At 49.6% G+C, this 26,430-nt stretch overlaps 1 protein-coding gene across 1 annotated transcript; it reads right to left on the bottom strand.

Annotated features, from left to right (window-relative positions):
* SNTA1 (syntrophin alpha 1) lies at positions 1-24,247 on the bottom strand. The gene is made up of 8 exons (XM_045528813.1): positions 23,669-24,247; positions 20,686-20,871; positions 8,664-8,868; positions 5,122-5,329; positions 4,842-4,972; positions 1,581-1,777; positions 737-924; positions 1-635 (listed from the first exon to the last, which is right to left on the bottom strand). The coding sequence occupies exons 1-8, from the start codon at positions 23,976-23,978 to the stop codon at positions 543-545; spliced, it is 1,518 nt and encodes a 505-aa protein (XP_045384769.1). The 5' UTR covers positions 23,979-24,247; the 3' UTR covers positions 1-542.
* Positions 24,248-26,430: the final 2,183 nt, after the last annotated feature.

The raw sequence follows: 26,430 nt of genomic DNA, 5'->3' as shown, positions 1-26,430 counted from the left end.
GCCAGGCTGCCTATGTGCTCACAGGCTGTTTATTTACCCAAGAATAAAGAGGAGAGAGAGAGGATGAAGAGAAAAACCAGATGCCCCAAGGTGGTGAGGCTGAGGGGAAAATGAACAGAAAGACTCCTCTTCCTTCTCTTGCCACTGACCCCAGGGGACTCCAGCTTCAGATGGGACCTCTGGGGGTGGCTTAGGGACTTCTAGGAGGCCTGGCAGTTCTGCTGTTAGCTGGAGTCAGGATCCCCGCAGGGGCAGGTTCCAGGCTCGGAATGGCTTTTGTGTACACAAAATATCTCTCTGCAAAAGGCACTGGTGGAGGTGGGCAGCGCGAAGGCCACCCTGTCACAGGCAGGACCCACTATGTCCTGGGTCTGGGTGCTGGTCCCCAAGACCAATGCAGCTCCCTCGGGGGCTGGGTCTCTGAGGCCCGTTTCCTCTCCTCTCCCTTCCCTCAGCCCGGTGGTGAGCAGGCAGTCGGTGGAGGCCCAGGCCAGGCCATGTGATGGACGCCCCTTCTTCAGGGCTAGTGCACCAGGTGACTTCTAGGCCAGGAGCCCCAGGCGGGTGACTTTGGCCGAGAGGAAGGAGTGGATGATGAAGACCATGGTTTTGGGACACGAGTGCAGGTCCAGCTGCTGTAGGGTGGATGGAGAGAAGGGTCAGGGGCCCGTCCGGCCGGGCCTCCAGGAGAGCATACCCCCTCCTCCCCAGGGTGGAGAGGCAGCCCTTCACTCACGATCTCGCCTTCAGCACCCCCAAAGTCCAGGAAAAGGAGACTGGCACCATCATCTGAGGACATCTGCAGCTTCTCGAAGGGCTGTCGGAGCAGCACAGCTCGGGCCGCACCTGGCTCAGCCGCCCACAGTGTGAAGCCCTTGTCAATGTGCACAGAGAGGCTGCAGGGACGGCCGTTCCACGTGCAGGCTGCGGGGAGGGCATGTGGGCACAGGCACAGCCAGCAGCTCAGAGACCACAAGCCTGACCTCCAACCCCCACTACAGCTCCACAAGGTAGGGCTTGAATACTTCCAGGGATGGGAGGCTCACTGTTTGTCATGACACCCATACCCTAAACTACTGAAACAGCTCCAGCCTCAGAGAACCTACACCCCCTTCTAGTCCCACTTCTAGCAGCACCATAAGTAGAAAGGAGGGCTGCCATGGACAGGAGGCCCACTCCCTATAAGTCTACATCAGCAGACTTACCAAGCATGGCCCTTAGAGACCCGGAGAATTGCCCAGCTAAATTTAAATTTTAGATAAGCAATGGATAATTTGGACGTACTTATTTATCTGAAATTTGAATTTGACTGGGTGTCCTATATTTTATCTGACAACCCTACACCAAGTGCCATCTCACATCCTCAGCAGCAGAATCACAAAGCCAGAGCAAGAAAAACCCTAGGGGCAAGAGTCTCTCTACGTACTGGGGCACCTGCACATCCAAAACAGAAGGTTCTTGAAGAGCCCAAATCCTACTTTCCATGCCCCTCCTGAAGTATCCCAATGAAGGAAGCTTGAATGCCTCTGGGAATAAGAGGCTCATTACCAGAAAGGCACTCCCAGGTCTACCCAGCGCACCTGTAGACACCTCCTGCACACCCTCGGCGGCCCGGTGACAGCCATCCACTAGCTGGCGGGTCCAGGCAGCCAGCTCCTGTGGTGACTCCACGCTGAACAGGTGAGTGTCCACACCATGGCGTGTGCCCGTGCGTAGGGCAAAGGAGAGCTCTGTGTCGTAGGGCACCGAGCCCTTGGAGGGGCCAGAGTGCACCAGTCTGGGAATGGGGAGCACAGGGCTAAGCATGAGGCTTTGGGCAGGGGACAAATAGTTCTGGCCAAAGGGGGCAGTGACCTAGGAAGGGACCCCGTGAGTCCTTTACCACCTAACGGGGGACAGGACTTGCCAGTGGGCACTGACTCACTCAGCAGGAGACACCCCCTGCCACCTTCCCCCTTGCTCCCTCAGCTCCAGCTGCACTGGCGTCCTCACACACACCAAGTACACACCTGCCTCACACCTGTGCATGTGATGCTCCCTCTGCCCGGACACACTTCCCCAATTATCGGCATTGCTCACTCCCTCACTTCCTTCAGATCCTTGTTTAAGTGTCACCTCCTCTGAGAAGCCTTCTCTGACCCCTCATCTAAAATAGCGCCCTAGCCAGGCACGGTGGCTCACGCCTGTAATCCTAGCACTCTGGAAGGCCGAGGCGGGAGGATCACTCGAGGTCAGGAGTTCGAGACCAGCCTGAGTAAGAGCGAGACCCCCATCTCTACTAAAAAAAAAAAATAGAGGCCGGGTGTGGTGGATCACGCCTGTAATCCTAGCCCTCTGGGAGGCCGAGGCGGGTGGATCGCTCGAGGTCAGGAGTTCGAGACCAGCCTGAGTGAGACCCCGTCTCTACTAAAAAATAGAAATAGAAAAATTATCTGGCCAGCTAAAATATATATATACAAAAAATTAGCCGGGCATGGTGGCGCATGCCTGTAGTCCCAGCTACTCGGGAGGCTGAGGCAGTAGGATCGCTTAAGCCCAGGAGTTTGAGGTTGCTGTGAGCTAGGCTGATGCCACGGCACTCACTCTAGCCTGGGCAACAAAGTGACACTCTGTCTCAAAAAAAAAAAAAAAAAATAGAAAGAAATTATCTGGACAACTAAAAATATACAGAAAAAATTAGCCGGGCGTGGTGGCGCATGCCTGTAGTCCCAGCTACTCGGGAGGCTGAGGCAGTGGGATCGCTTCAGCCCAGGAGTTTGAGGTTGCTGTGAGCTAGGCTGACACCATGGCACTCTAGCCTGGGCAACAGAGTGAGACTCTGTCTCAAAAAAATAATACAAAATAAAATAAAATAGCGCCCTTGTCACACACTAGCCTTCCTTTTTATCATGGTACCAGAAATTATACTTTTTATTTATTTGTTTCAGTTGGTTTTTGCCTGTCTTTTTCACTAGAATATCAGCTAAGGTAGAAATTTGTCTTTTGTTCACCATTGTATTCCTAGTAACTAAAATCATGCCTAACACATAGGAGGTGCTCAATGAACATTTGTCACTCGATTAGGTAGACAATCCATGACCTAATTATCCCTATTAGCCAGCAGACTCCCAACACAAGGGCCAGAGCCCAGCCCAGGGTAAAGAGACATGGGTGACAAGGGCCTTAGACCCTGTAGCTTGACTTGTACTTGCTGTGTGGCCTTGGAACGCTCACTGCCTCTCTCTGGGCAGCAGACCTCAGAGTTCTGGTGCATGCCCCTCTTTGCTCCTCTTTCCACCCACTCGGCTGTAGCTCATTTCCCCTTGGGGCTGCTGCTGATGCCCAGTCTCCCACTTTCCAGCCCTGAGCTACAGATCCGCAAGTCCCCGCTTCCCATCCAAGCTCCTATCCATCCCACACACACTCTGGACTTAATTCAGCATCTCGCCCCAGCCTCCTCCCTTTGCACCCCCACCCCCAGTCCCATGCTCACCCAGACACAGGCTCCAAACCTCCCGTTCATTCCGGACACCTCCTTCGCCCTCCCCATCTGGCAAGCACTAAGCCCTGTTAATTTTACCACCCATGTGGTTTCCAATGCAAATGTTGCCTTTCTTCGCCATCTGCTGCCTCCACCCACCTCCACCTCCCCCAGCCGCCATCATCTCTCCTGCATGACTGCAGCAGCCTCCCAGCCTCCGCCCCGCACTCTCCAGTGCCTCTTCCATGTGGCAGCCACAGGGATTCTTTTAAAACACAACCAGAGTCACCTTGCTCCCTGGCTTAAACCCTCCCTTCGACACTGCCACAACTCTAAAGATAAGGCTGATATGCCTTAACCAGGCAATACAGGCTCTGCAAGACTGGCCCTGCCAGATCCCCATCTCACTTCTCTCCGCTTCCTGCATGAAATCTGCATTCCAGTTATACCACACTCACAGCTCCATGAACATGCTATACGCCCTCCATGCCTCTGTGCCTTTGACCATGATATTCTCCCTGCATGAGATGCTCTTCCACTCTCTTTTTTTTTTTTTTTTTTGAGACAGAGTCTCATTCTGTTGCCTGGGCTAGAGTGCCGTGGCATCAGCCTAGCTCACAGCAACCTCAAACTTCTGGGCTGAAGCGATCCCACTGCCTCAGCCTCCCGAGTAGCTGGGACTACAGGCATGCACCACCATGCCCGGCTAATTTTTTCTATATATTTTTAGTTGTCCAGCTAATTTATTTCTATTTTTTTAAGTAGAGATAAGGTCTCGCTCTTGCTCAGGCTGGTCACGAACTCCTGAGCTCAAGCGATCCTCCCACCTCGGCCTCCCAAGTGCTAGGATTACAGGCGTGAGCCACCGCGCCCAGCTTAGTCCACTCTTTCTTAAACAGTGAACATCTTCTCCGCTGTCAGAGTCCAGCTCAAACGTCACCACCTCCCTCAAGCCTTTCCAGACCAGGCCAGTTAAGTGGCTCCTACAAACCCTGCACTGCAATGGCTATTTCTGGGTCTGTCTCCCCCATCAGACTGTGTTTTCCCTGAGGGGAGAAACTGCTGGGGTCAGCTCTGTGTCCCCCAAACCATGCAGCACAAGGTGTAGGTGTCAATGAATGAGTGGCTGGTGAAACCTCACATCCTTCTGTTGAAAGCTCCCATTTCATCCCCACGATGCCAATGAAGATTAAAAAAAGAATAAAAAAATTAAAAAAAAAAATAAAGAAAGCAAGCTCCCATTTCACAGATGAGGAAACCAAGGCCCAGACAGGGCAGACGTTTGCTTCAGGTCACCTGGGGATAACTCAGGGTAGAACAGGGCTGGAGTTCCTGGCTTCTGGGGCCCCTCTAGAACATCTCCCCCCCAAGCTCTGGGTACCTGGTGGCGATGAGCGGGGCAGTGCGGGCCGGCCGGCTCAAGGCCTCACGGGTCTGGGGGAGACAGCAGTAGAGGAGCAGCTCCTTTTCGGTCAGCAGGGCCAGGGTGGGGGCTGTGCCCCCACTGGGCAGCTGCAGCGGGCAAAGCAGCAATGAGAGGGGGGTGGAGAGGGGAGAGGTCGGAGGGCCAGGGTGAGGGGAAATGATGAGGCCTACAGAGAACAGGGCCGGCTCCAAGGGAGGAGAACAAAGGGAGGGACAGGTCCCCACCGGGCAGGCACCTGCTCAGTCAGCCAGCCGATCTGCTTGATATCCTGGCTCCCAGCAGAGCCCGTAGCCGCCAGCAGTGCCTGCAGCTCGTCCTTGACCCATGGCACCAGGGCGTTGACCTGGGCTTGGATGGCACCTGCCCACGACCTTGCGCTTGCTTCATCCTTGGCCCTCAGGAAGAGGGTGTCTTGGCCATCTGCCGAACAGATCTCCAGATACCTGCAGGCACAAATGGGGTGGACGCGGGGCCTGACCACTACGCTGCAGCTGCCCAACCCTGAAATCTGGCCCAAGAAACCACCCACCACCAAACCAGGAGAAACCACAGGGGACATCGTGAGAGAATCAGGAGCGATGCTCACTGCTGGGCCACCAGCCACAGTTGTCGGGGCTTCAAGGGGTCTAGGGACAAGAGACTATGACATACACAAACATATGCACATTCTAACAAAATGCACACACACACTCAAACATGTGATGCAGACAAAATTATTGCTGTGTGACAATTCATAATCTTGCCCTTTTCTCCTGGTTTCTAAGGAAGATTCTCTTGCTGGGCCAGCTCACAGGTTCTCCTTCTTGCACAGAACAAAGTCATTCACTAATAGGGACAAAAACTAAATTAAAGAAGAAGCTTGAGAGGCCACGTTGATCTACAAAACAAAGAGCTGGGGGAATGGCGGGGGAGAAGGGAGGAGACAAACCACTGCCAGGCAGGCTAGTGTGGAGGCAAGTTTCAGGGAGGTTCCAACAGGAGTAGTGACGGAGAGGATCTTCAAAATGATCTGTGAGGCATGAAACATTCAATACCCTTTGGCATCTCGGTACTGGATGGAGTGAGGCAGATGGCAGAGGATGGCTCTCAAACAACACCCATCCCGCACCCTTCACCTCTGCCTTCCTCTACTGCAGAAGTAGAAAGCAAAATACTTGAATTCCCAGCCTCCCTGCAGCAAGGGCCAGCAATGAGATACAGATAGAAGTTTCTGGAGAGGGTGTCCCTTCCTGAATGAAAGATAAATCTTTCCCAGGTATGGTAATTAGTCTCCAGAGATGGCCTCTGCCAAATCCATCCTTCCCTGTGCACAAAGTCTACTTCTCCCAGTAAGAAGTAAAATTCACTTCTCCTCCCCTCGACCTTGTGATTTGGTTTGACAAATCAAATTTGGCAGAAGTGACATTCTGGCATTTCCAAGCCACCATATAATAAGTCTAGGCTGGGCATGGTGGCTCATGCCTATAATCCCAGCACATTGGGAGGCCGAGGCAGGAGGATCCCTTGAGCCCACGAGGTCCAGGCTGCAATGAACTATAATCACATCACAACACTCCAGCCCATGTGACAAAGCAAGATACTGTCTCTAAAAAAATAACTCATTATAAAAAAAGAAGATTAAGTCCAGTTACCCTGAGAGCAACAAGCTCTGAGGAAGCATAAGCTGGCAATGTGGAAAGAGAAATGCACAGGCAGCCCCTAACTCTTCCAACCATCCCAGGTGAAGTACTAGACAGGGGTGAAGCAGCCATCCTGGACTTCCGGCCCCAGTAGATTCTACAAAGAGCAGAACTGACCACCTGAGTTAGCCCACATTACGGAATTATAAGAAATAATAAATATTATTTTCTAAGCCACTAAATTTTAGGAGGGTTTGTTATTCCAGCAATAGATAGCCAAAATACCAGGCAGGAGAAAAGTCTCCTTGCCTTTTGTCTTTTTCCTGCTTGGAATATGGACACAATGCTTGCAGATGCAGCCACCATCCTGCCTCCATGAAGAAGCAATCCATAATAAAAATGGCAGAGGAAGAAGCTAGAAGCCTGGTTCCTTGAAGATATCCTTGAGCATCTATAGCAACCTGAATAGCTGACCCCTGGACTTCTTTTTTTTTTTTCTGAGACAGGATCTCACTATATCACCCAGGCTGGTCACAAACTCCTGGCCTCAAGTGATTCTCCCACCTCTGCCTCACAAGTGACTACAAGAATGTGCCACTATGCCCAGCCAATTTTTATTATTATTATTTTAGAGATGAGGTTTCGCTATGTTCCCCAGGCTGGACTCAAACCCTTGCTTCAAACAATCCTCCTGCCTAAGCTTCCCACCATGTAGCTGAAATTACAGGTGTGAGCCACTGCACTCAGCAGGATTTCTTTTTAAACAAGTGGGAAAATAAACTCCTCATTTATTTATTGCTTGTTGGGGTTTCTATACTTGCATGCCAATGCAATCTTAACATTGAGTAAAAGTTTGAAATAGTTTTTATTATATTTTGGTGGCCAGACGGTGTTCCTTTGACTGGGACATTGCACTGACGGTGGGCCATGTGGAACCCCAGTTATATTCAGGTTGCACATGTAGTTTTGCATGCATGCACATGTTCAAGCATACATGTACACATACGTATATACACATATGTGCATATACATGCAAATATTAACACATAAACACGTTTACAAATCTACACCCATATACATGCAAATGGTCACATAAACACTTACATTTACTTGACATCTACATGTATACACATATAGAAACACATATACAAACATGCTTCAGGTAATGTCTGGGATCAGGCTGGGAATCCACAGTTCTGTGAGTCTCAGGAAGGACTAACACCACCTCACCTTCACCCAACACAAAAGGCCCCTTGGGTGAAACACCTGTAAGTTACCTGTGAATCACCAGTTCTTGCCTCATGGGGGCAGGCAGGGGTGTGGAATCAAGTGGGACCAAGAGATTTGGATGCTGGACACTAACCAGCTCTCCCAGCCAACGTAGGCATTTGCCTGGCATTGAACCTAGGCCGTAACAAGCTTTTTGTGTGTATGTCACTTATACACCACCCCCAACATGGCACACCCCACTTAACTAACATCTATTTCATTCAACCACCATCACTTAGGCACCTGCAGCTTCTAAAGCAGAGAGGGCTTCTATTTGGGTGATCTCAGGCAGGTTACTTCCCCTCTCTGTCCTCATCTACAAAATAGGGGGGGAATTAACAGGATTTTGCTCATAGGGCCACTGTGAGAGTTCGCACATGGAAAGCGCTCAGTACAGTGCTTACACAGTAAGCACTCAGTAAATGTTAGCTGGTATCAGTCCTATTATCAATGATGAACTGTTAAAGGCTGCTCAGTTGTGAAGGATGGCAACCTTCCATGGCCCTGATACAAACGTTACCAGACATTTCACAACTATAGCAGAGTTGGCAGAGACTTGAGGGGATCACTGAATCCAACCACCTTATTTCACAGCGGAGGATCGAAAGATCAGGGAGGAAGAAGGACTAGTCCAAAGAGTACCAAGACTGGAACTGGGTTCTCCCAGACCAAGTTCTTCCTCAGATGTGAACTGCCCGGAGGAAGAAGTGAGAAGCAAAGCACACTGTCGTCTCCGTAACTTCACTCGGGCATCCAACCTATTTCCTAAGCACCTACTGTCTTCTGGCATTGTGCTTGTCACTCATAAAACACAAAGGTATCTTTCCTTTTGGCCCCACCTCCTAACACCGGGGCATCTGTCTGTCTGGGCCCCCCACCCCAGCCTTACCTGGGCTCCGGGTCAGTAGGGGTGCACCTCCTCGAGACATATGCCATCTTCAAGGACACGTGTTTGGCCTCGCCGAGGTTCCGGGGTGGGGGACCAGGGGAGGAAGGCTGCCGCTGAAGGGGTGAGGCGGGAGGCGAGTCCCAGCCAACAGAGGTCCCGCCAGCAGAGTTCTTGAAATACGGTGAGACCTCCTTCATGTACTTGACTGGTCAGGAGAGAGGTCAGCAGTTGCCATGGTGACACTGTCTCCCATGCAACACACATCACAACTATCACTAATCCATTAAGAGTTTAATCTATGTCCAATATCACTATCTTCTTCTAGGCTAAAGTCCCTTATAGGGCAGTGGGGAAGAAAATACTGAGTGCCTGCCAGTATCCCTGCTGTACAAATTAACTGAATTTTTTATTTTTATTTAATTTTAATTAACTTAAAATTAAATTCAAATAGTCACATGGAGCTAATGGCAACCATATTGAACAGTACAGTTCTAGAATAGCAGCTCAGACCTGCTTCTCTGGCCAACTGACCCATAAAGTCATGTTCTGGCATGTGATCCTGACCCCTGGCCATGCTAGCTGGACTGGGGGAACGCCTGAGCCACACTAGGCTACCCGACTGACACTGGAAGAGATCCTAGACTGATGGCTTGAATAAGGGCATAAGGGCAACTGCCTTCAGCTAGGCATACAGAGAAGTGGAGAAAGCTGGTCTATAGAGAGAGATTAGTAGAGATGCATGTTGAGAGATAGAGGGAAGGTCTGCCAGGAACCTGCTAATGTTCCAGTTTTGTATTTTGTTTTTTGTTTTGAGACTGAGTCTTGCTCTATCACCCCAGGTAGAGTGCAGTGGCGTCATCATAGCTCACTCATAGGCTCAACCGATCCTCCTGCCTCAGCCTCCCAAGTAGCTGGAACTACAGGCATGCACCATGATGCCTAGATAATTTTTCTATTTTTAGTAGAGTTAGGGTCTCGCTTTTGCTCAGGCTGGTCTCAAACTCCTGAGCATAAGCATCCTCCCACCTTGGCCTTCCAGAGTAATGTTCTAGTTTCTGATATTCGTCCTTCATAAAGTCAGGTTGCAAAATCAAGTAGGGTTCTGATATAGTCAACCAAAAGTCTTGACGGGGGCCCCACTGATGGAGGCCAGGTTCCCATGCCTTACTAGAGAAAGAGGATCTCACTAGCAATGGCAGCTAGAAACAAAAGGCAACATGATGCCAGGGTTGATCTGGAAAGAGTTTGATGGGAACAAAGAGATTTGGGGACAAGTCAACTTTCTTGAGCACCATGTGCCAGGTACCATGTGCCAGGTATTGGACCGGCCCCAGGACTGGAATGGCAAACATAGGACACTTGTGACACCACTTCTCTATCCCTTGCTCTATCCCTTGATCAATCTATGGCAGCCATTACCAATCAAGTATGGTTGATGATGAAACATCTTGGTCATTTTTGCTGTGTCAATTAGATAAGTTTAGCTGCAAATAATAAAATATGTAACAGTGCCTTAAATAATAAAGATATTTATAATTTCACTTACCAAGAAGTTTGGAGAAAGGCAATTCAGGGTTGGGTCAGTGGCTCAATGACATTGGATTCACTGGAGGCTTCTTTGCCTCTCTCTTGGTTTTCCCCTCATGACCACAAAATGGCTGCCCAGCACACGCCAACCATTCCTTACATGACAAAACCCAAAGCAGGAAGAGGACACAGACAGAGAAAGGGCTGTCTCCTCACACCTCCCTCTTATTAGAGAGGTAAGTATCTCCTGAAGCCCCCAATAGATGTCTCCTTATATCTCATTGGCCAGAACTGGGCTGTGTGCCCACTTCTAGTCCAATCATCAGTAAGAGGGGATGGTCACAACTCTGACCAATCACAATTCAGCCTCTGAGGCTGACCATATTTCACCCAATAAAATCAGACTGCCCTTAGCAAGGAAGAAGGGGAAATGGTTGGTAGGCAGACCTGACAATTGAGGCAGCTGCAATCCTGATGAGCAGCAGTCTCCTCATCTCTCAAATGAGCGACTAGGACAAGAGCGTGTACATCAAGGTGGTTAAGAGACTTGCCCAAGCACTGGTCTCTCTTGCCCAGCCAGGCTGTACCCTCTGCTGCTCCACTGGGGGGGAGCCTGATGCCTGCTAGTCCTTGCGGGTAGCTGTCCCTTCCCCTTCTCTCAACCACACCTGCTCCCATGGCCGTCTGGCTTGCTAGCTATCTGACGTTTGTTTGCAGTCAAAGCCCAGCCAGCATGCCCTGCCTGCAAATGGACAGTCCAGGAAGGGATTAGGAAGCAGTTCTTGGCCCCGCTCCCTGGAAGAACCAGATAAGAAGCTATTTCTGTCACAGGAGATGCCCCTGATTCAAGGAAAACAGGGGTGAAAGAGCGAGAGAGTTACAAACCCTACTGGGATTGGGAGAGAAGTTATGTTGAAAGCAACAGCAGGTCTTTTTGAGAGAACTAAGCCTAAATCCAACATTTAGGGATTAGCACTAAAAATGACTTATGACTGCAGCGACAATTTACCCCAGGACTAACTACTGAATTATATCTCAGACGGTAGTGGAGGTGGGACAGACATATCACAGCCTACTTGACAACCAAAACTCATCTTCTCCTTGCTAACACAACCCTCAGTCCTGGAGGCTCAGCTTCTCCCCAGCCTAGGGGGAGAATCTTAATTGGTCAAAGCTAATCACAATCATTCTACCCCTCTTGCCTGTGCCTGGTTTAGAAAGGGGCAGATGATACCGTTCTGGCCAATGAGATGCGAGGGAAAGCACACTTCCTTCCTCTTCCTCTCCTCTAGCCTTTCAAAGTTGCTGGGAGGGAACTTGGTCCTAGGGCAATGATAGCCATTTTTTGACCCCAAGAGTTGGGATCCACCCATTGAGGATGGCAAAACAGAAAGAAGGATAGACCTGGATTTTCAGTGATACCATCAGCCCCTAAATTAATCTGCCCTGGAGCCATGCTGCCACAAGATGTTCTGGAAGATTTTCTTCAATGTTTACACCTCTTTGAACTGGGTTCCTGTTACTTGTAGTCAAAAGCATCCTGACTAATACAGCCCCCAGTGGTGTAACTGCTACATTTCCTTGCTATAAGTGGCCACGTCCCTCCCTCCCTCCCCTGCTCAAAGCCCTGCTCTGGCTGCCCTGCACCCTTTGCCTAATTTTAAGGCCCTCTAGGATCTGGGCCCTGCCCACCTCTCTGGCTTCAGCTCCTTCCATATGCCTAATCTCACACTCTGGTCTAATCATACTGACTACTCACTCACAGCTCTCAGAAGCTGGATGAGCTTCCACACTTGCACACCTTTGGAAATGCAGTTCCCTCTGCATAGAATGCCCTTAGTACATGGTTTGGAGTTAGATGCTTCTGGATTTGAATTCCAGCTCCAGCATTTATTTTATTTTATTTATTTATTTATTTATTTATTTTGAGTCAGAGTCTCGCTCTGTTGCCCAGGCTAGAGTGCCGTGGCGTCAGCCTAGCTCACAGCAACCTCAAACTCCTGGGCTCAAGTGATCCTCCTGCCTCAGCCTCCCGAGTAGTTGGGACTACAGGCATGCGCCACCATGCCTGGCTAATTTTTCTCTATATATTTTTAGCTGTTCATATAATTTCTTTCTATTTTTAGTAGAGGCAGGGTCTTGCTCTTGCTCAGGCTGGCCTTGAACTCCTGAACTCAAACAATCCGCCCACCTCAGCCTCCCAGAATGCTAGGATTACAGGCGTGAGCCATCGTGCCCAGCCTCCAGCACTCTCTAGCTGTGTGATCATGGGCAAGGTAATTCACCTCTCTGGCCTCAATCTGCTAGTCAGTAAAAGAGGATTAAATAAGGTGATGTAAGATACGTGGTGGATAGTAGGGACTCAAGAAATAAGTGTTTCTTACCTCCTAGCCTCCCCTGCCCGCACTTCCTAGAGCCCTATTGTGATTTTGTGCTGGGAGTGTGGCTGTCCCCCCTACCAGACCAGGAACTCCTGGAGGACAGAAACTGGGCTTGCTCAGAACACCCAGAGTTGGTGTTCTGGGGGTGGAAAAATGAATGCCAGGGCAGGACAGGCTCATTTAGAAAGTGCCACAGCCCACAAGGTGGAAGCCCAGCTGAGACGTCACCCCCTGTAGGAATCCTTCCCAGATGCTGAGTCTGGACCCACCACACCCTGCAGTCTCCTCGACCCCACTCCCCTGTGGTTGTCTGTGTGGGGTCTGCATCCCCCACCAGGCTGTAAACACTGTGAGGGCAAGGACCTCATCTGATTCATGTCTGTGTCCCCAGAATCCAGCAAGGATCTCATATGCTACATGCTCAGCAAATGAACATTTGTCAACTTTGAAGCCAGGGAAACTGCTAGAGCCCCTGCTCATCCCGCCGTCCCAGAACTGGGTCCTCCTCCTCTCCCAAAGAAACATGCTATAAATGGACAGCACACCAGCTGGTGCCAGAAACTGGACTTGGATTTCACAAACCAAGTGGCCTGTCCCAGAGTGGGGGTGGGGTCCTGGGGGCCCCAGAGTGTGGCCATATATAGCCCAGCTCTGATTTCTGCCTGAGTCACCCAGCCAGGCAGGGCGGGGCTGCCCAAAGCCTGCGGCCTAGAGAGCTGAGGGCAGCGTGACCATGGCCCTGCAGCTAGCATTCTTGACACCCCAAGAACAGGCCTAGCCAGTGTCCACACCCTCCCCAGCCAAGCCCCTGGCCCAGGACCTTGGTAAAGCAGTGACGCAGGGGTCCTTCCTCCTTAGGGAAGCTGAGGCAGAGACAGAAGCCCCAATTTCCAAGGATCCCCAGCTCTGCCAAGGTGGGAAGTCAGGACCTGGCACTGGCCCCAAGGATCCAGGACAGATTCCGCTGGAGACACCAGCAACCAAGACAGGGCAGGATCATTCACATGGCCCAGTATAATTGAGGGGGGTGGTGCTGGGGGCCACACAGGTGTTGCTGAGAGAAGGGGACACATCTGATTGGGCAACACAGTATCGCCACACCCCAGTACTTAGCCCAGTGCTCAATAAATGTCTGTGACTAAATGTCCTAGCTTCAGGTCCTGGCTAAAGCGAAGCCTGTCCTCCCAGCTCGAGCTTCTCCTTGTCTGTTCAGTGGGTGGTCACTTACTTACCCCTGCTTGAAATTACATGATCGACCCATTTGTTTACTAGTCTATGGCCTTTTTCCTCTAACCAAAATGTCAGTTCCATGAGAGCAAGGACTGCCTTGTTTTCTTGTTCACTAGGGGTATCTTCAACATCCAGAGTAGTACCTAACATATACCAGGTAATCTGTAAATAAGAAATCTGCTAAAGGAATGAATATTGAAAGGCCAAGGGCTTCTCAACCTGGAGCAAGAATATTGATAGAGAGGTCTGGAGTGAGGCAGGCTTGGTTTAATATCCTTGCTCTGTGATCTTGGACAAATGACTTGACCTCTGTGAGCCTCTCCATTCATTTTTAAAATGGAAGTAAAATAGATCAGATTCAATATATGTAAAGCACTTTTTCCTGCCCGGCATAGAACAGGTCTTCAGTAGATAGTTGCATGGTTATTGTTTCTAGTATTATATAAAGGGATGGGCATAGTATTCATATGTGGTGACAGACAGATAGGGATCTGAATCCAGGCCCTGCCTGTCACTTTCTATCTGGCTTTGGCAAGTCCCAAGGTCTCTCTAAGCCTCAGTTTATTTATACATAACGGGCCCTGATATGGCAGCTCTTAGAGCAGGGCATTGTGAAAATACAAGTTCAAGCCGCTCACCTGCCCGCCCAGGGTGGTGTGGAGAGGACTTGAGATTCCAACAGGCTCTGGAAGAGATGACCTTTACGGTCTTGCTGGTCTAGCAAGGCTGAACTATTAATATAAATAGTTCCTGGACTCTGGCAGAGCCCAGTTGCCACACTTGGAGAGATAAAAATCTCAATTTGCCCTGTCCTTGAATAGTGCAGGTGGGTACCACCTATCAATATCCTAAAGGCATGTGAACCTTTGCACCTAACAATACTCCTTCCAGGAACCACACTGCAGATAAATGCTCACAGGTGCACTGAAGGGCTATTGTCTGTGGTGCAAGAGGCTAGAAAGAACTTGAATGTCCATGAGAAGAGGCTGCTAAAAACAAGATGTAAGCTCCCTGACCAGCAGAGACCCCGAAGTCTTGTTCATAGCTGTATCCCTGGTGCCTACGTCAAGTCCTGGCACAGAGCAGAGGCTCAGTAAATATTTGCTAAATGAGTGAATGAATCCCAATAATGGGATATTATGCAACCATTTATAGGAATGAGGGTCTCCTCCACTCTCGGGGGTTGACCCATTCCTTCTCCAGAATGTAAAAAAAAGTAAAAAATAAAAAGTAAAAAAAAAAAAAATAAGAAATAGGTACATGACCTCAACTTATTAAATGATAAAAATAAATATAGACACTTTCTGGAAGGAAATGTGCAAAAATATCAAACAGTGTTTATTTCTATGGGATGATCACATTACACGCTCCTGTTGTGGATATTTTTTGAATAAGCATATATTGCTTTCTAAAATTTTTTTAAGTCTAGTTTATTTTTTTTTTTTTTTTTTTTTTTTTGAGACAGAGTCTCACTTTGTTACCCGGGCTAGAGTGAGTGCCGTGGCATCAGCCTAGCTCACAGCAACCTCAAACTCCTGGGCTTAAGCGATCCTACTGCCTCAGCCTCCCGAGTAGCTGGGACTACAGGCATGAGCCACCATGCCCGGCTAATTTTTTTGTATATATATTTTTAGTTGGCCAGCTAATTTCTTTCTATTTTTAGTAGAGACGAGGTCTCACTCTTGCTCAGGCTGGTCTCGAACTCCTGACCTCGAGCGATCCACCCGCCTTGGCCTCCCAGAGCTAGGATTACAGGCGTGAGCCACCGCGCCCGGCCTCTAGTTTATTTTTCAAAAGTAGACCACCACATTCCAAACCATGCAAGCCAAGATGCAGAGATAAGGCCCTTCTCAACCCAGGAAGCCTAGATTTAGGGTACTAGAATATTAATAACTGGATAAAGAAACACTTATTGAGGGCCTACTCTATATTAACTCTTAAATACACCTTCACTAAGTCAATGAGATGGATTAATATTCTTGTTTAATTTTTTTTTTAGGCTGGTCAAGTGAATAATATCCTTGTTTAATGGATAAATAAACGGAGTCTCAGAGGGGCGGATATGCCTTGCAGTACAGTATAAATATTTCAGAACATGGGTTTTCACTTCTGACTGATCTGAGCTCATATTCGTGCTCTGCCAGTGTGGCCCTGGGCAAGTGACTTCACTCCTCTGAGTTTCAGCATTCTCCTCTATACAATGGGAGGAATAACATACCTAATTTGCAGACGTGGCATTGAGGAGTCAATGAAATAATGTAGGGAAGGCACTTAGCACAGTGCCTAGCACATTGTAGGCATCAATAAGCAGCAGACACTACCATCACAATTATTGTCATTATTATGTCCTCCACCACCAGCAGAAGCCAGGGTCACACAGCTAATGGGGGCCAGAACCTGCCTCCAGAGGCCCACAGGCATTTTAATCAAGGTCCGGGGAACAGGCCAGGGCTGGATTAAGCCAAGTTTTGTCTGTAGGGAGTCACATGGTCCAAAGCTATGTGTGTGCGCAGCCAAATAAATGTTTCCTTGAGAACAACAGTTAGAACAACAGGTCTTTGCAGCCCTGGGAGAACTAGCCGGGGGCTCCATTCATGCCTCCGCTCCTGGGGCAGGAGTCCCTCAGGCGTCTCTGGGGCACCGCATCACTCAGCTAAGTTGAACAGGGTGGCCCCAAATTAGCTACATCCGTTGGTGACATCCCACTTTTGGCAGTGGTGATGCATCGAGCCAAATTGCAGGCGGGACAGCTGGCAGTGCCCATCTCCCAGGGGAGGGGCTGGCAGGGAGCTGGCCTCAGAGTTCTGAGGACTCATAACAGAAAAGCTCAGGAGTCAGTCAAGCCCAGCATGAGCCTTGAGCCAAATCTTAAACATTTAGCAATGTCAACTGCAATGGAAAAGTTGAAAGGTAAAGTAGAAACCTACTGATCATTCCCCAAACACCAGGATCTAATGTGCGCTGGGCTCAGTGCCAGGCCTGGGGGCTCAGAAACAAACTACACATGGTTCCTGCCCTCAAAGAACTTCCTAGAGAAAATGAGAATGATGATGATGATGAAGGTGATGAAGGATGATATTTATTGAATGCTTACCATGTGGAAGACACCGTACCTATGCACTTCAAATACATTGCCTCATCCTTATACATAGCAAATAAGATATTCAAGATAAATAATCGAGTGCCTACTATGTGCACTGGCCTTGGCACTTTACATACATTATTCTTTAATCTTGAAAACAACCATGCAAGACAGGCATTATCCGAAGCTGAGGAAATAGTGGCCTCTGCATCCGGACAGACCTTGGTTTTAGTTCTGAATCTGCCAACTTACTAGTCGTATGACTTAAAGAAAGTTACTTATTCTCAACAAACCTTGATAATCTTGTCTGTAAAATGGGGGTGATAGCAAATCCTATTACTCTGTTGTGCCTTTTGTCATGCACATTTATATACATGCTACTCTGTCTGTGCCTTTATCTTTTAAAAGCCTGATCTCAATGTGGGATGTACCTTCCCTACTTCATAGAAAACACTAAAATTCACTTTATTAATTTTTACTGTCTTTTAGTATTATTTTTTAAGGCATGAAGGGCTCATTATTGTCACTGTCTTGCCAGCCACAGTGGAGGTGGGAGGAGGAAAGGGCATTTTTCTGTGGCTGTCCCTCCTTCTTCCCCCAGGCCTGGTCTCCAAGAGCCTAGGCTGACCCTGGCTTGAGGTCTGCATACACAATGGGCCTCTCTAAGCAGCAGACAGAGGCATGTTGGCTGCCAGCTTGGGCCCAGACTCTGGTCACAAACACAGCCCTGTGGCTGAGAACAGGCTCAGGGCATTTGTACAAACCCCTGACCCAGCAGAGGAAAAGTTCCAGGAGGCAGGGTGGGGTTGTGGAGGCCCAGCTAAGCCCCCAACTTAGGCCAGGGAAGTCGGGCTCTGGCTGACACCTAGATTTTGCTGGTAACACCTGTTCTTCCATGACATTTTCAGGGCAGGGGACCCTGTACCCACCAAGTCCCAAGCCCCAGGAAAGATGCCCAGCTGCCTTGCTAGATTCGCATCTAAAGCACAGGCCATCCTTCCATGGCCCCTTGGAAGTGACTTCAGGAGTGGGATGGGAACAGGGAACTGCTGAACAATGTGGCTAGTGACTGGGCTCCGGGGGAAACCCAGAACCAGAGAGGCTCCCAGGAAGCCTGGCTCCAGACTGCCAGTCCCTGACCTTCTCCAGAAACTCTGCAAAGTCTCAAGGACCAGCCACAGCATCCTCCCATCTCCCCCGCCCCCCCCCCCCCCCCCCCCGCCAACCCTCCGCTCTGTCAGATCACTCGTGCAGCTTAGAGATTCTTCACCCCAGTGCCTCACCACCACCTCCCTCCCACTCTGTGCAGCCTTGGGTGGAAGCACCGCCATCCATAGGACTGTTGGGCCAGCAGAGCAGGTCAAAAGAGACTTCAACTAAGAAAAAGCTGAGAAAAAAACCAAGAAGGCCACACCCTCCTTTCTTCTATCCAGGCCTGGGGCAGGGTTTACCAAAGAATGATCTTGCTCTGTGAAAAGTCTCAGATAACGTAAGGGCTGGAGACCTTCAGTCCTGGGATGGTATAACATGTTACTTCTCTTCTCTACTATATCTGTGGTAGACATTGCTAATCAATTCCAGCTCCTTTGTGCTGAGCCCAGACAAAGCCTCCCAATCCTTCCAAATATGGAGCTCCCGGCAGCTACCAGCAGAGCTGACACTCTAAGTAAAAGCTATTGGTCATCTCTGATCTAGCCTAACCCCAACCAATAGGGAAACTGAGGTTACAAGAAGACAAAGGTCTTACCCAAGCCCAAACAGAGATTTATCACAGAGCAGACAAGATTTTAGGAACTGTTTTTTAAATAGTTTCTAAGAAGAAAACAGTATATATGTTTGTGTCCCCCCACTAGAGGGTGAGCTCCTTCAGGAGAGGGCCTGGGTCTGGTTTAGGGTTCTTTTTTTTGTTTTTTTTTTTTTTTTTTGAGACAGAGTCTCGCCCTAGGCACATAGTAGGTGTCTACGAATGTTTCTTGGCTTAGTGAGGAAGAAATGGAGCACATGAGTTAGAGGGAAGAGTTGGCTGTTGTAAGCTCCTAGAGTCAGAAGATGCTTTAAGCATCAAAATTTAGAGAAACTACCTTCTCAGAATGACGTACATGCTGAGAACCCACATAGATACATTCTCAATCCAAAGAGGAAGGCAAGGGGACCTCAATGCGCATTAGAAATGTGTCTGCAGGCCGGGCGCGGTGGCTCACGCCTGTAATCCTAGCACTCTGGGAGGCCGAGGCGGGTGGATCGCTCGAGGTCAGGAGTTCGAGACCAGCCTGAGCGAGACCCCGTCTCTACTAAAAATAGAAAGAAATTATCTGGCCAACTAAAAATATATATACAAAAAAAAAAAAATTAGCCGGGCATGGTGGCGCATGCCTGTAGTCCCAGCTACTCGGGAGGCTGAGGCAGGAGGATCGCTTAAGCCCAGGAGTTTGAGGCTGCTGTGAGCTAGGCTGACGCCACGGCACTCACTCTAGCCTGGGCAACAAAGTGAGACTCTGTCTCAAAAAAAAAAAAAAAAAGAAATGTGTCTGCAGCAGAAATTTTACCATCCGTAGACTAAATTTTCAGACAACAGAAACTAAAAGAGCTTTCAAGTCAACTGAAATATGACATTTTGATGAATGTCAATGGTTTTTCAAAACCGCATTGCTGGCTATAAATATCAAAGTAATGAGGTATCTGTGGGAAAAGGTCTCATATATCCATATCATTTATGTGTAATCCTGTTATTTAACTTTGCCATTAAAATATGATTGATATACTTAAGCTTTTAGGGACTACCACTTTAGAGGCAGTCTTTTTTAAGTACTAAAAAAATGACAGAGATCACCCAGGGACCCAGAGCCTATTTGCTTCTGTGCCTTCTTGGAGACCCCTTTGGGGAAACCAAGGCAACCTACCAGAATTTGGGGCTGAGACTCAATTCAGCAGTTTCTCTGGCCATGGTATTCTCCATTGGCCCCCGCCACCTCCCTGTGCCTGTTCTGGGCCATAAGCCAAAGACACATTCCTCAGGCCCCCACAGGCTTCCGGAGCTGACAGAATGGAGTTTGAGGAAAGGGCTGAGCAAAGCAGAAACCTCCTGAGAGAGGGTAAAAGACAGATATGGACAAGCACAGCAGAAGGCCTATAACAACCAATGGGGAAACTGAGGCCAAGAGAAGGCAAGGGTCTCACCCAAGACCATACAGTGAGAGAATAGTGGAAAAAGCCATCCAACCAAGGCTCCCCCCCAAAACTCTTCTCTGATCCTTGCTAGAAGGATTTGATGTCCTGCTATGTAAAGGCCAAGTCCTCTCCCAAAGGAAGATGGGTCTCAGGGTTTTCGGGTTACTGGGTGCTGAAAGAAGCTGGAGTAGAGAGCTCCCCAGATCCCTCAGGAAAGAATCTGAGCTGCCCCTTCCCCAGTCCCCACTCTTCTCTTTCCCTGAGTCATTCGCTGGGTGGCATATTCTACCATGTACCTTCTCCCCTACTCACAACAACCCAGAAAGGCAAGTGCTACAACCCCATTTCACAGATGAGGAAACTAAGGCTCAGGGAAATGAAGTGACTTGTCCAGGGCCATACAGCGAGTGACTAGAAGAGAGGGAATGCAAACCAGGGTGGCGTGGCTCTGTGCCTGCTCTCCCTCCACTACCCCACACTGTCTCCAGGCAGGTCCCAAGTTCTGTTTCTGTTTTCAACCCTGCCTACCTCCCAGCCCCTAGTGCTGGGAGGTGGCTACTCGAGGCTTGGAGAGCTAGGGAAGAAGTTAAACACCTCTGCACAGCCCTCTGGGCCCCGGGCCCCCGGAACTTACCCTCCAGCACCACCTCCTTGCCTGTCTTCTTGAGGGCCTGCACTGCCTCATCGTGGGTGGCAGAGGACAAGTCTTCCCCATTCACGGACAAGATGGCGTCCCCCACAAAGAGGGCCTCTGTCTGGTCAGCTGCCAATCCCTTGAAGATCTTAGAAATGAGAATAGGCATCTTGTTCTCCCGGCCACCTGCACAGGCACAGAAAGAAGAAACTGAGGCAGACACTCCAGCCAAGTCAAGGCAAAATTAATTCTAGGGCCTCCCTCGGTGCCCAGCCGAGGGTGGGTAAAGGAGAGATGGGAGAATAAAGAGAATCTCAGAAGACTAAAAAGTTTGGGACACTCACAATACTTATCAAAATTCATAATGCTATAGTTTGGTCCCTGGATCTTTTGTTAAATGCTTTGGGTATTCACCAGTGTTTGATTAACTTACAAAGTACTTCAATAGCTTTTTCTTAAATATTTTTGGTTTTAAGTAATTTTCCCACAATGTGGGAACCCAATCTGGAAGTAAGATAGAAGTCAGCTATTCCTATGGCCCCAAAGAATCTTTTTAACAATGATAAAGTTTCATAATCCAGGACTCAGGCTGGAAAGCAAAGCCTTAAAGTCTAGAGATTTCAAAAGCCTGTCTGAATTGCATCCCCAATGCTAAATAAGCTAATACATTTTACTGAATTGCTTCCTTGCTAAACTCTTAAATGCCCCTTTAAAATCAGAAATAGTAACAACGTTCACATTAGTTGTACATATCAAGCGCCCAGCACTGTGCTAAATGCTTTCAATGTTGTCTCATTGCATCTTCACAACCTTCCATCACACACGCAAGTTCAGTCTCCTATTAGGGAAAATGAAGTGTGGAGAGAAGACCCTTGACCAAGGTCACTCAGCTAGTAAGCAGCAAAGCCAGTATTTGAACCTAGGCCTCTGGGCTCCAGAACCAACACTCTTAACCCTGTGGTAGACTGCAAGTCAGGCCCTGGGATATCACACTTGTGGTCCATCCCCAGAATTCTGAAGATGAGAAACGAGTGGCGTAGAGTGGGAAGTCATCGTTCCAAGGTCACACAACAAGTTAGTGGCACAGCTGGGACTAGAATGCCTCTCCTGACCCCTACACAGGCCCAACAGTTTGCTCATCTGCATAGAGCTTGAGATCTAGGAGAGGAAGGGGTTTTATTTATAACTATACTCTCCCACCTGAAACTCGGGGCTTCAGTTCACTTTGACGTTATGATCATTCATGGCTGCCTCAGACTAAGCTAGACTCTACAGCAGGGGTTACCATGGCAATGGGAGCCCAGTCTCCATCCACAAGGAATTAGATGGAGCTGGTACCTCCCCTGAAGTCTCCTAAAAGTACCCTCACCCCGACCTGGAAGTGTGGAGCTGGGGAGTAATGTTATGGACCTTGGAAAGCCCCTGCTCCTCTCTGAGTCCCAGTTTGTCCATCCACAAAATGGAATTCTATATGAACTCTAAGTTCCTTCCTGCTCTGACACACTGAGTATAATTTTTGGATTGGTCTATTGCCCTATACCATGCTGGAGTTTAGGGGTAAGACTGGTACCCACACCCTGGCTTTCCCATTTCCCCCTTTGAGGCCCTCTTGGCTGGCTGCCTGGGGAATCTGCCCTTCCACAGTAAAGAACCAACTCCCCTGGGCACTTTCTAGGGGGATAGTAGCCTGATAATTAAGGTTCAAATCCCAGCTCTGCCACACACTGACCATGATATCCTGGGAAAAATCATTTTTCCTTTCTGAGTCTCAGTTTCTTTGTCTGCAAAATGGGGATTATACTCCCTACCTTTTACCACTTGTTGCCAGGACAAAGTGGATCATGAGACTAGTGTATGGGGCACAGCACGTGGCACACAGTGGTGGCATTTTCCACCATCCCCACCTCCTTACCCAGGCCAAAGGGTCTGGAGGCACCAAGGAACAGAACCAGTACCAGGGAGACCTAGGGAGGGGACAGTGCAGATTCAAGGTGATACAGGGATGATACACCTTCCCAAGGCACTCTACTAGTGGATGGGACCCTGAGAAACAGATGGGCAGGAACAGCAAACCCAGCAGCTGGGAGCATGAAGGATTTTGAGCACTATGTTTAGTTGCTCTGGGAGTCTCTCCTGGTCTCCATTTTCCCTATCGTCTAACAGCAGTAATTAACCAGGCACCTACTATGTGTTGACATGGTGAGCCCTGCTCTCACAGAAACATCACAACTCAATCATCATCCTCATTACACAGCTGAGGAAACAGATTCAGAGATAGGAAGTCCACACAGCTGATTTTGGACTCAAACACAGTCTGGTTGTACCCTAACTTCACCCTACTGGCTGTCAGCATTGGGGGCTGAGAGCTCTCAGAGAGGAGTGGCAACTCCACATCCTCCCCCTCCATCCCGTGCAAGGTGGAGACAGTCAGATCAGGGACTCAAACCTAGCTGTCAGGGCTCCCCACTCAGGTACACAGTCTTCCTGGGTCCTCAGAGTTCTAGGTCCTTGCTGGCCTTCTGTCTGTGATCCCAGCCTGTGCCTCCACCCACGGCTCCTATCCGCCCCTGTGCTTCCCAAACTCCAGGCCTCGCCTCCTACACCCACCTTGTTTCTCACAGACTTCCCCTCCCTGTCCTACTGTTGTCCCAGGCCTCAACCCCCTTTCCCACCCTCTGCCTTCCTGGAGCCCCTCTTGTCCTTGACGCCCATGCTAATTGCCCCCAGAACTCCCTACCCACATGTCCTTGGTGTGCCCACAACCGTCTCCACATCTGTGTCTTCCGTGACCCCCTGAGACCTCCAACTATCAAAACCCTCCTCCGACCTTGGGGCCCCAGAGCCCTCGGTTTCCTCAGACCCTCTTACCCCCAGACAGGCCTCCAACTCCATGTCCTCTGTGCTCTGCCAGCCCCCGCAACCCCTGCGCCCTCGGCGGCCCAATAAACACCACGACCCCGTGCCCTCAGTGTCCCGCGCCCACCTTTGATGCTGATACCCAGCCCACCGGCGTCGGCCTTGCGCACCGTCACGCGGCGCCGCTGGAGCAGCAGCGCCTCGGGCAGCTGGGGGGTCGCCGTGCCCGGCTCGGCGGCGCCGTTGACCTGCGCGGGCTCCGGCTCCCGCGGGGCGCCAGGCTCCGGGCCGGGCTCGCCGTCGGCGGGGCTCACGGTCAGAACGTCCTCCGCCAGGGTGAGCAGCACCCGCTGCCACCGCTCGCCGCCGGCCCCCGAGCCCGCCCCGGCACGCAGCTCCAGCAGCCCGGTGCGCGGGGCGCGCCTGCCTGACGCCATCTTCGCCTCCGAGCCCCCGGGCCGCCGCGCTCGCCCTGTCCCGCCGTACGCAGCCCGCTAGGAGCGAGCGCCCGGGGCAGAGGGCAGCGGGGCCCGGCTGGGCCAGCCGCCACCTACCCCCTGCTACTGCGGGTGGAGCTTCGAGGGGCGGGGCCATCCGGGGGTGTGGCCGATGGTTGGGGGCGGGGCAACAAGCAAAAGAGGGAGGCTGGGGCGGGGCCCAGGAGCCGAAGGATGTAGTGCGGGACTTGCGAGATGGGCCAGAAGGGCGCGTCAGGGTGGGGCCACGAAGTAAGGAGAGGAGCCCGTGAGGAGTGGGTGCTGGGCGGGGCCACACGGGGCGGGGCTTCGCGTCGGGGGCGGAGCCGTAGGAGCCCGCGGTGGCAGCGCTCGCTGGGAATGGCAGCGGAGCGCTGGGCTGGAGCTGTAGCTCGCGGTCGTGGGAGCACAAGAAAAAGAGACAGAACCACGTATCCTGATGCGAAGCTTTGGGCGTCGGGGCTGGGCAAAGCATGGCAGAGTGCTGGGCTCCAGGGCTTGAGTTTAAAAAGTAGACGCCAAGCCGCGAGGGAGTTTGCACACAGGGTTGCTAGTCCGGGAGCGTGGGAGGGAACTAGTTTCCCATTCAGGCGTGGCTTGGTGTGGCGCGTGGCTTCTCAAGGTGACAGATCCCGCCCACTGGGAGGAGAGCGTTGTCGACTCCGCTTAGGGTTTGGGGAGGGGTGGACGTGGTCCCTACTTCAAAAACTGAAAGGAAGTTTAAGATATTAAACCTTGGCTTTGTTCACAGTCGAGTATAGGAAAGCCTGAAATCCCATACTTTGGGACCCGCAGGAGAACCCTTAACTTCTGGTGCGTGGGAAGAGGGCTGCGACGTGGGGCTCTGGGTCTGGACATCTGGAGACTTGGTTTCCGACCCCTGCCCACCCTGTTAGCTCCAAGTCGACCTTGGTCCTGTCACTTAACTTCTCTAGGCCTCAGTTTCCTCATCTGTAAAATGGGGATCATAATAATCCTTACTTAACATGGCTCATGTAAGGATTAAATCAATGTGAAAATGTATTGTAAAATGTAAATCCCTATGCCATCGAAATAATCACTTTAGCCTCCTGGAGTAGCTACTGTTAAGAGCAGCCCCATTATACAGAAGGGGAAATTTGGATATAGGTCTAACTGGCCTAAATCACACATTTATGAATGGGGCGGACCTTAGATTCAAACCCAGTGCCTGAACACTGAACCACTCCGTTAGAGAGCTGACAAATACAGAGGTAAGATGTGATTGTTATCAGAAAAATCCCACCACATCGCACATCTCAGCCAGCCCTCATGCCTGCCCCTTGTCTCCATTCTCCATCGCTAGCTGGGATGTGTTGGGTAATAAATAGGTAGGGCCATACTGGTGTAGACTCCCTGCACTTTCAGGTAAAACCCTCCACAGAAGATACCATCCAGAAAGAAAAAGAAAACCTCAGAAAAAAACAACATACACAAGTTGTCCACAGCAAACTCATCTTCACAAATAACCAGAGACAAACCCAAGTGTCCAACAATAGGGGAATGACTCTATACCACTGAGGCCACATACATAATACATAGTAATATACACATATGTACATATAACCCATAGGTGTGATTTATTCACTGTTTGGTATGTGTTTGCACATGAGCTGAGTGATTTATACACATTGTCATTTAAACCTCACATAAATCCTGCACAGCCTGTATGTTATCTACATTTTATAGATGAGGAAATTGAGGCACATCACTAGGAAGAACAAGCCTCTATTTTAACCTGGGTCTGTCCGACTTCCAACCTCGTATCTCTCACACTTCTCCTTTCTGCAGCACACCTAGCAGCAGGGGATGATTTTACAATTCATTCAACAAATATTTATTGAATATCCACTATGTGCCAGACACAGTGCTAGACGTAGGGATTCAGTTGTAACCAAGACAGGCAGGGTCTCACCTCACAGAGCACACAGTCCACTGGAAGACAGCATCCCATAGTGGTTAATTTAAGAGTATGGGCTTTGGAATCTGATTTCCTACATTTAAATTCTTACTGTGTCACTTTCTATCTGTGTGGTCTTGGATGCCTTATTTAACACTTAAGCTTCCATTTCTTTTTCTTTTTCTTTTTTTTTTTGAGACAGAGTCTCACTCTGTTGCATGCCACTGTAAAAAAAAAAAAAGAATAAACCTCTTTAAACTATTAAAAAAAATTAGTTCCTAAAACTCCAAAAAAAAAAAAAAAAGGAAAAACTTGAAAAAGAGAAGGAAAGAAAGAAATAGCTTTAATTTAGGGTGATAACTGTCAAAACAAGGGAGACACAAGTAAAAACAAAAAAAAAGAACCCAAGGTCTAGCATATGTATGACATATATTTGACATTCAATAAATATATGGAAGAAAGAAAGGGGAATAGGAAAGAAGGAGGGAAGGTAAG

The sequence above is a fragment of the Lemur catta genome, chromosome 17, assembly GCF_020740605.2.
Source record: "Lemur catta isolate mLemCat1 chromosome 17, mLemCat1.pri, whole genome shotgun sequence".
NCBI classification, from domain to species: Eukaryota; Metazoa; Chordata; class Mammalia; order Primates; family Lemuridae; genus Lemur; species Lemur catta.
Note: the sequence above shows the minus strand (reverse complement) of the source record. Positions and strands in the feature narration are given on the sequence as shown.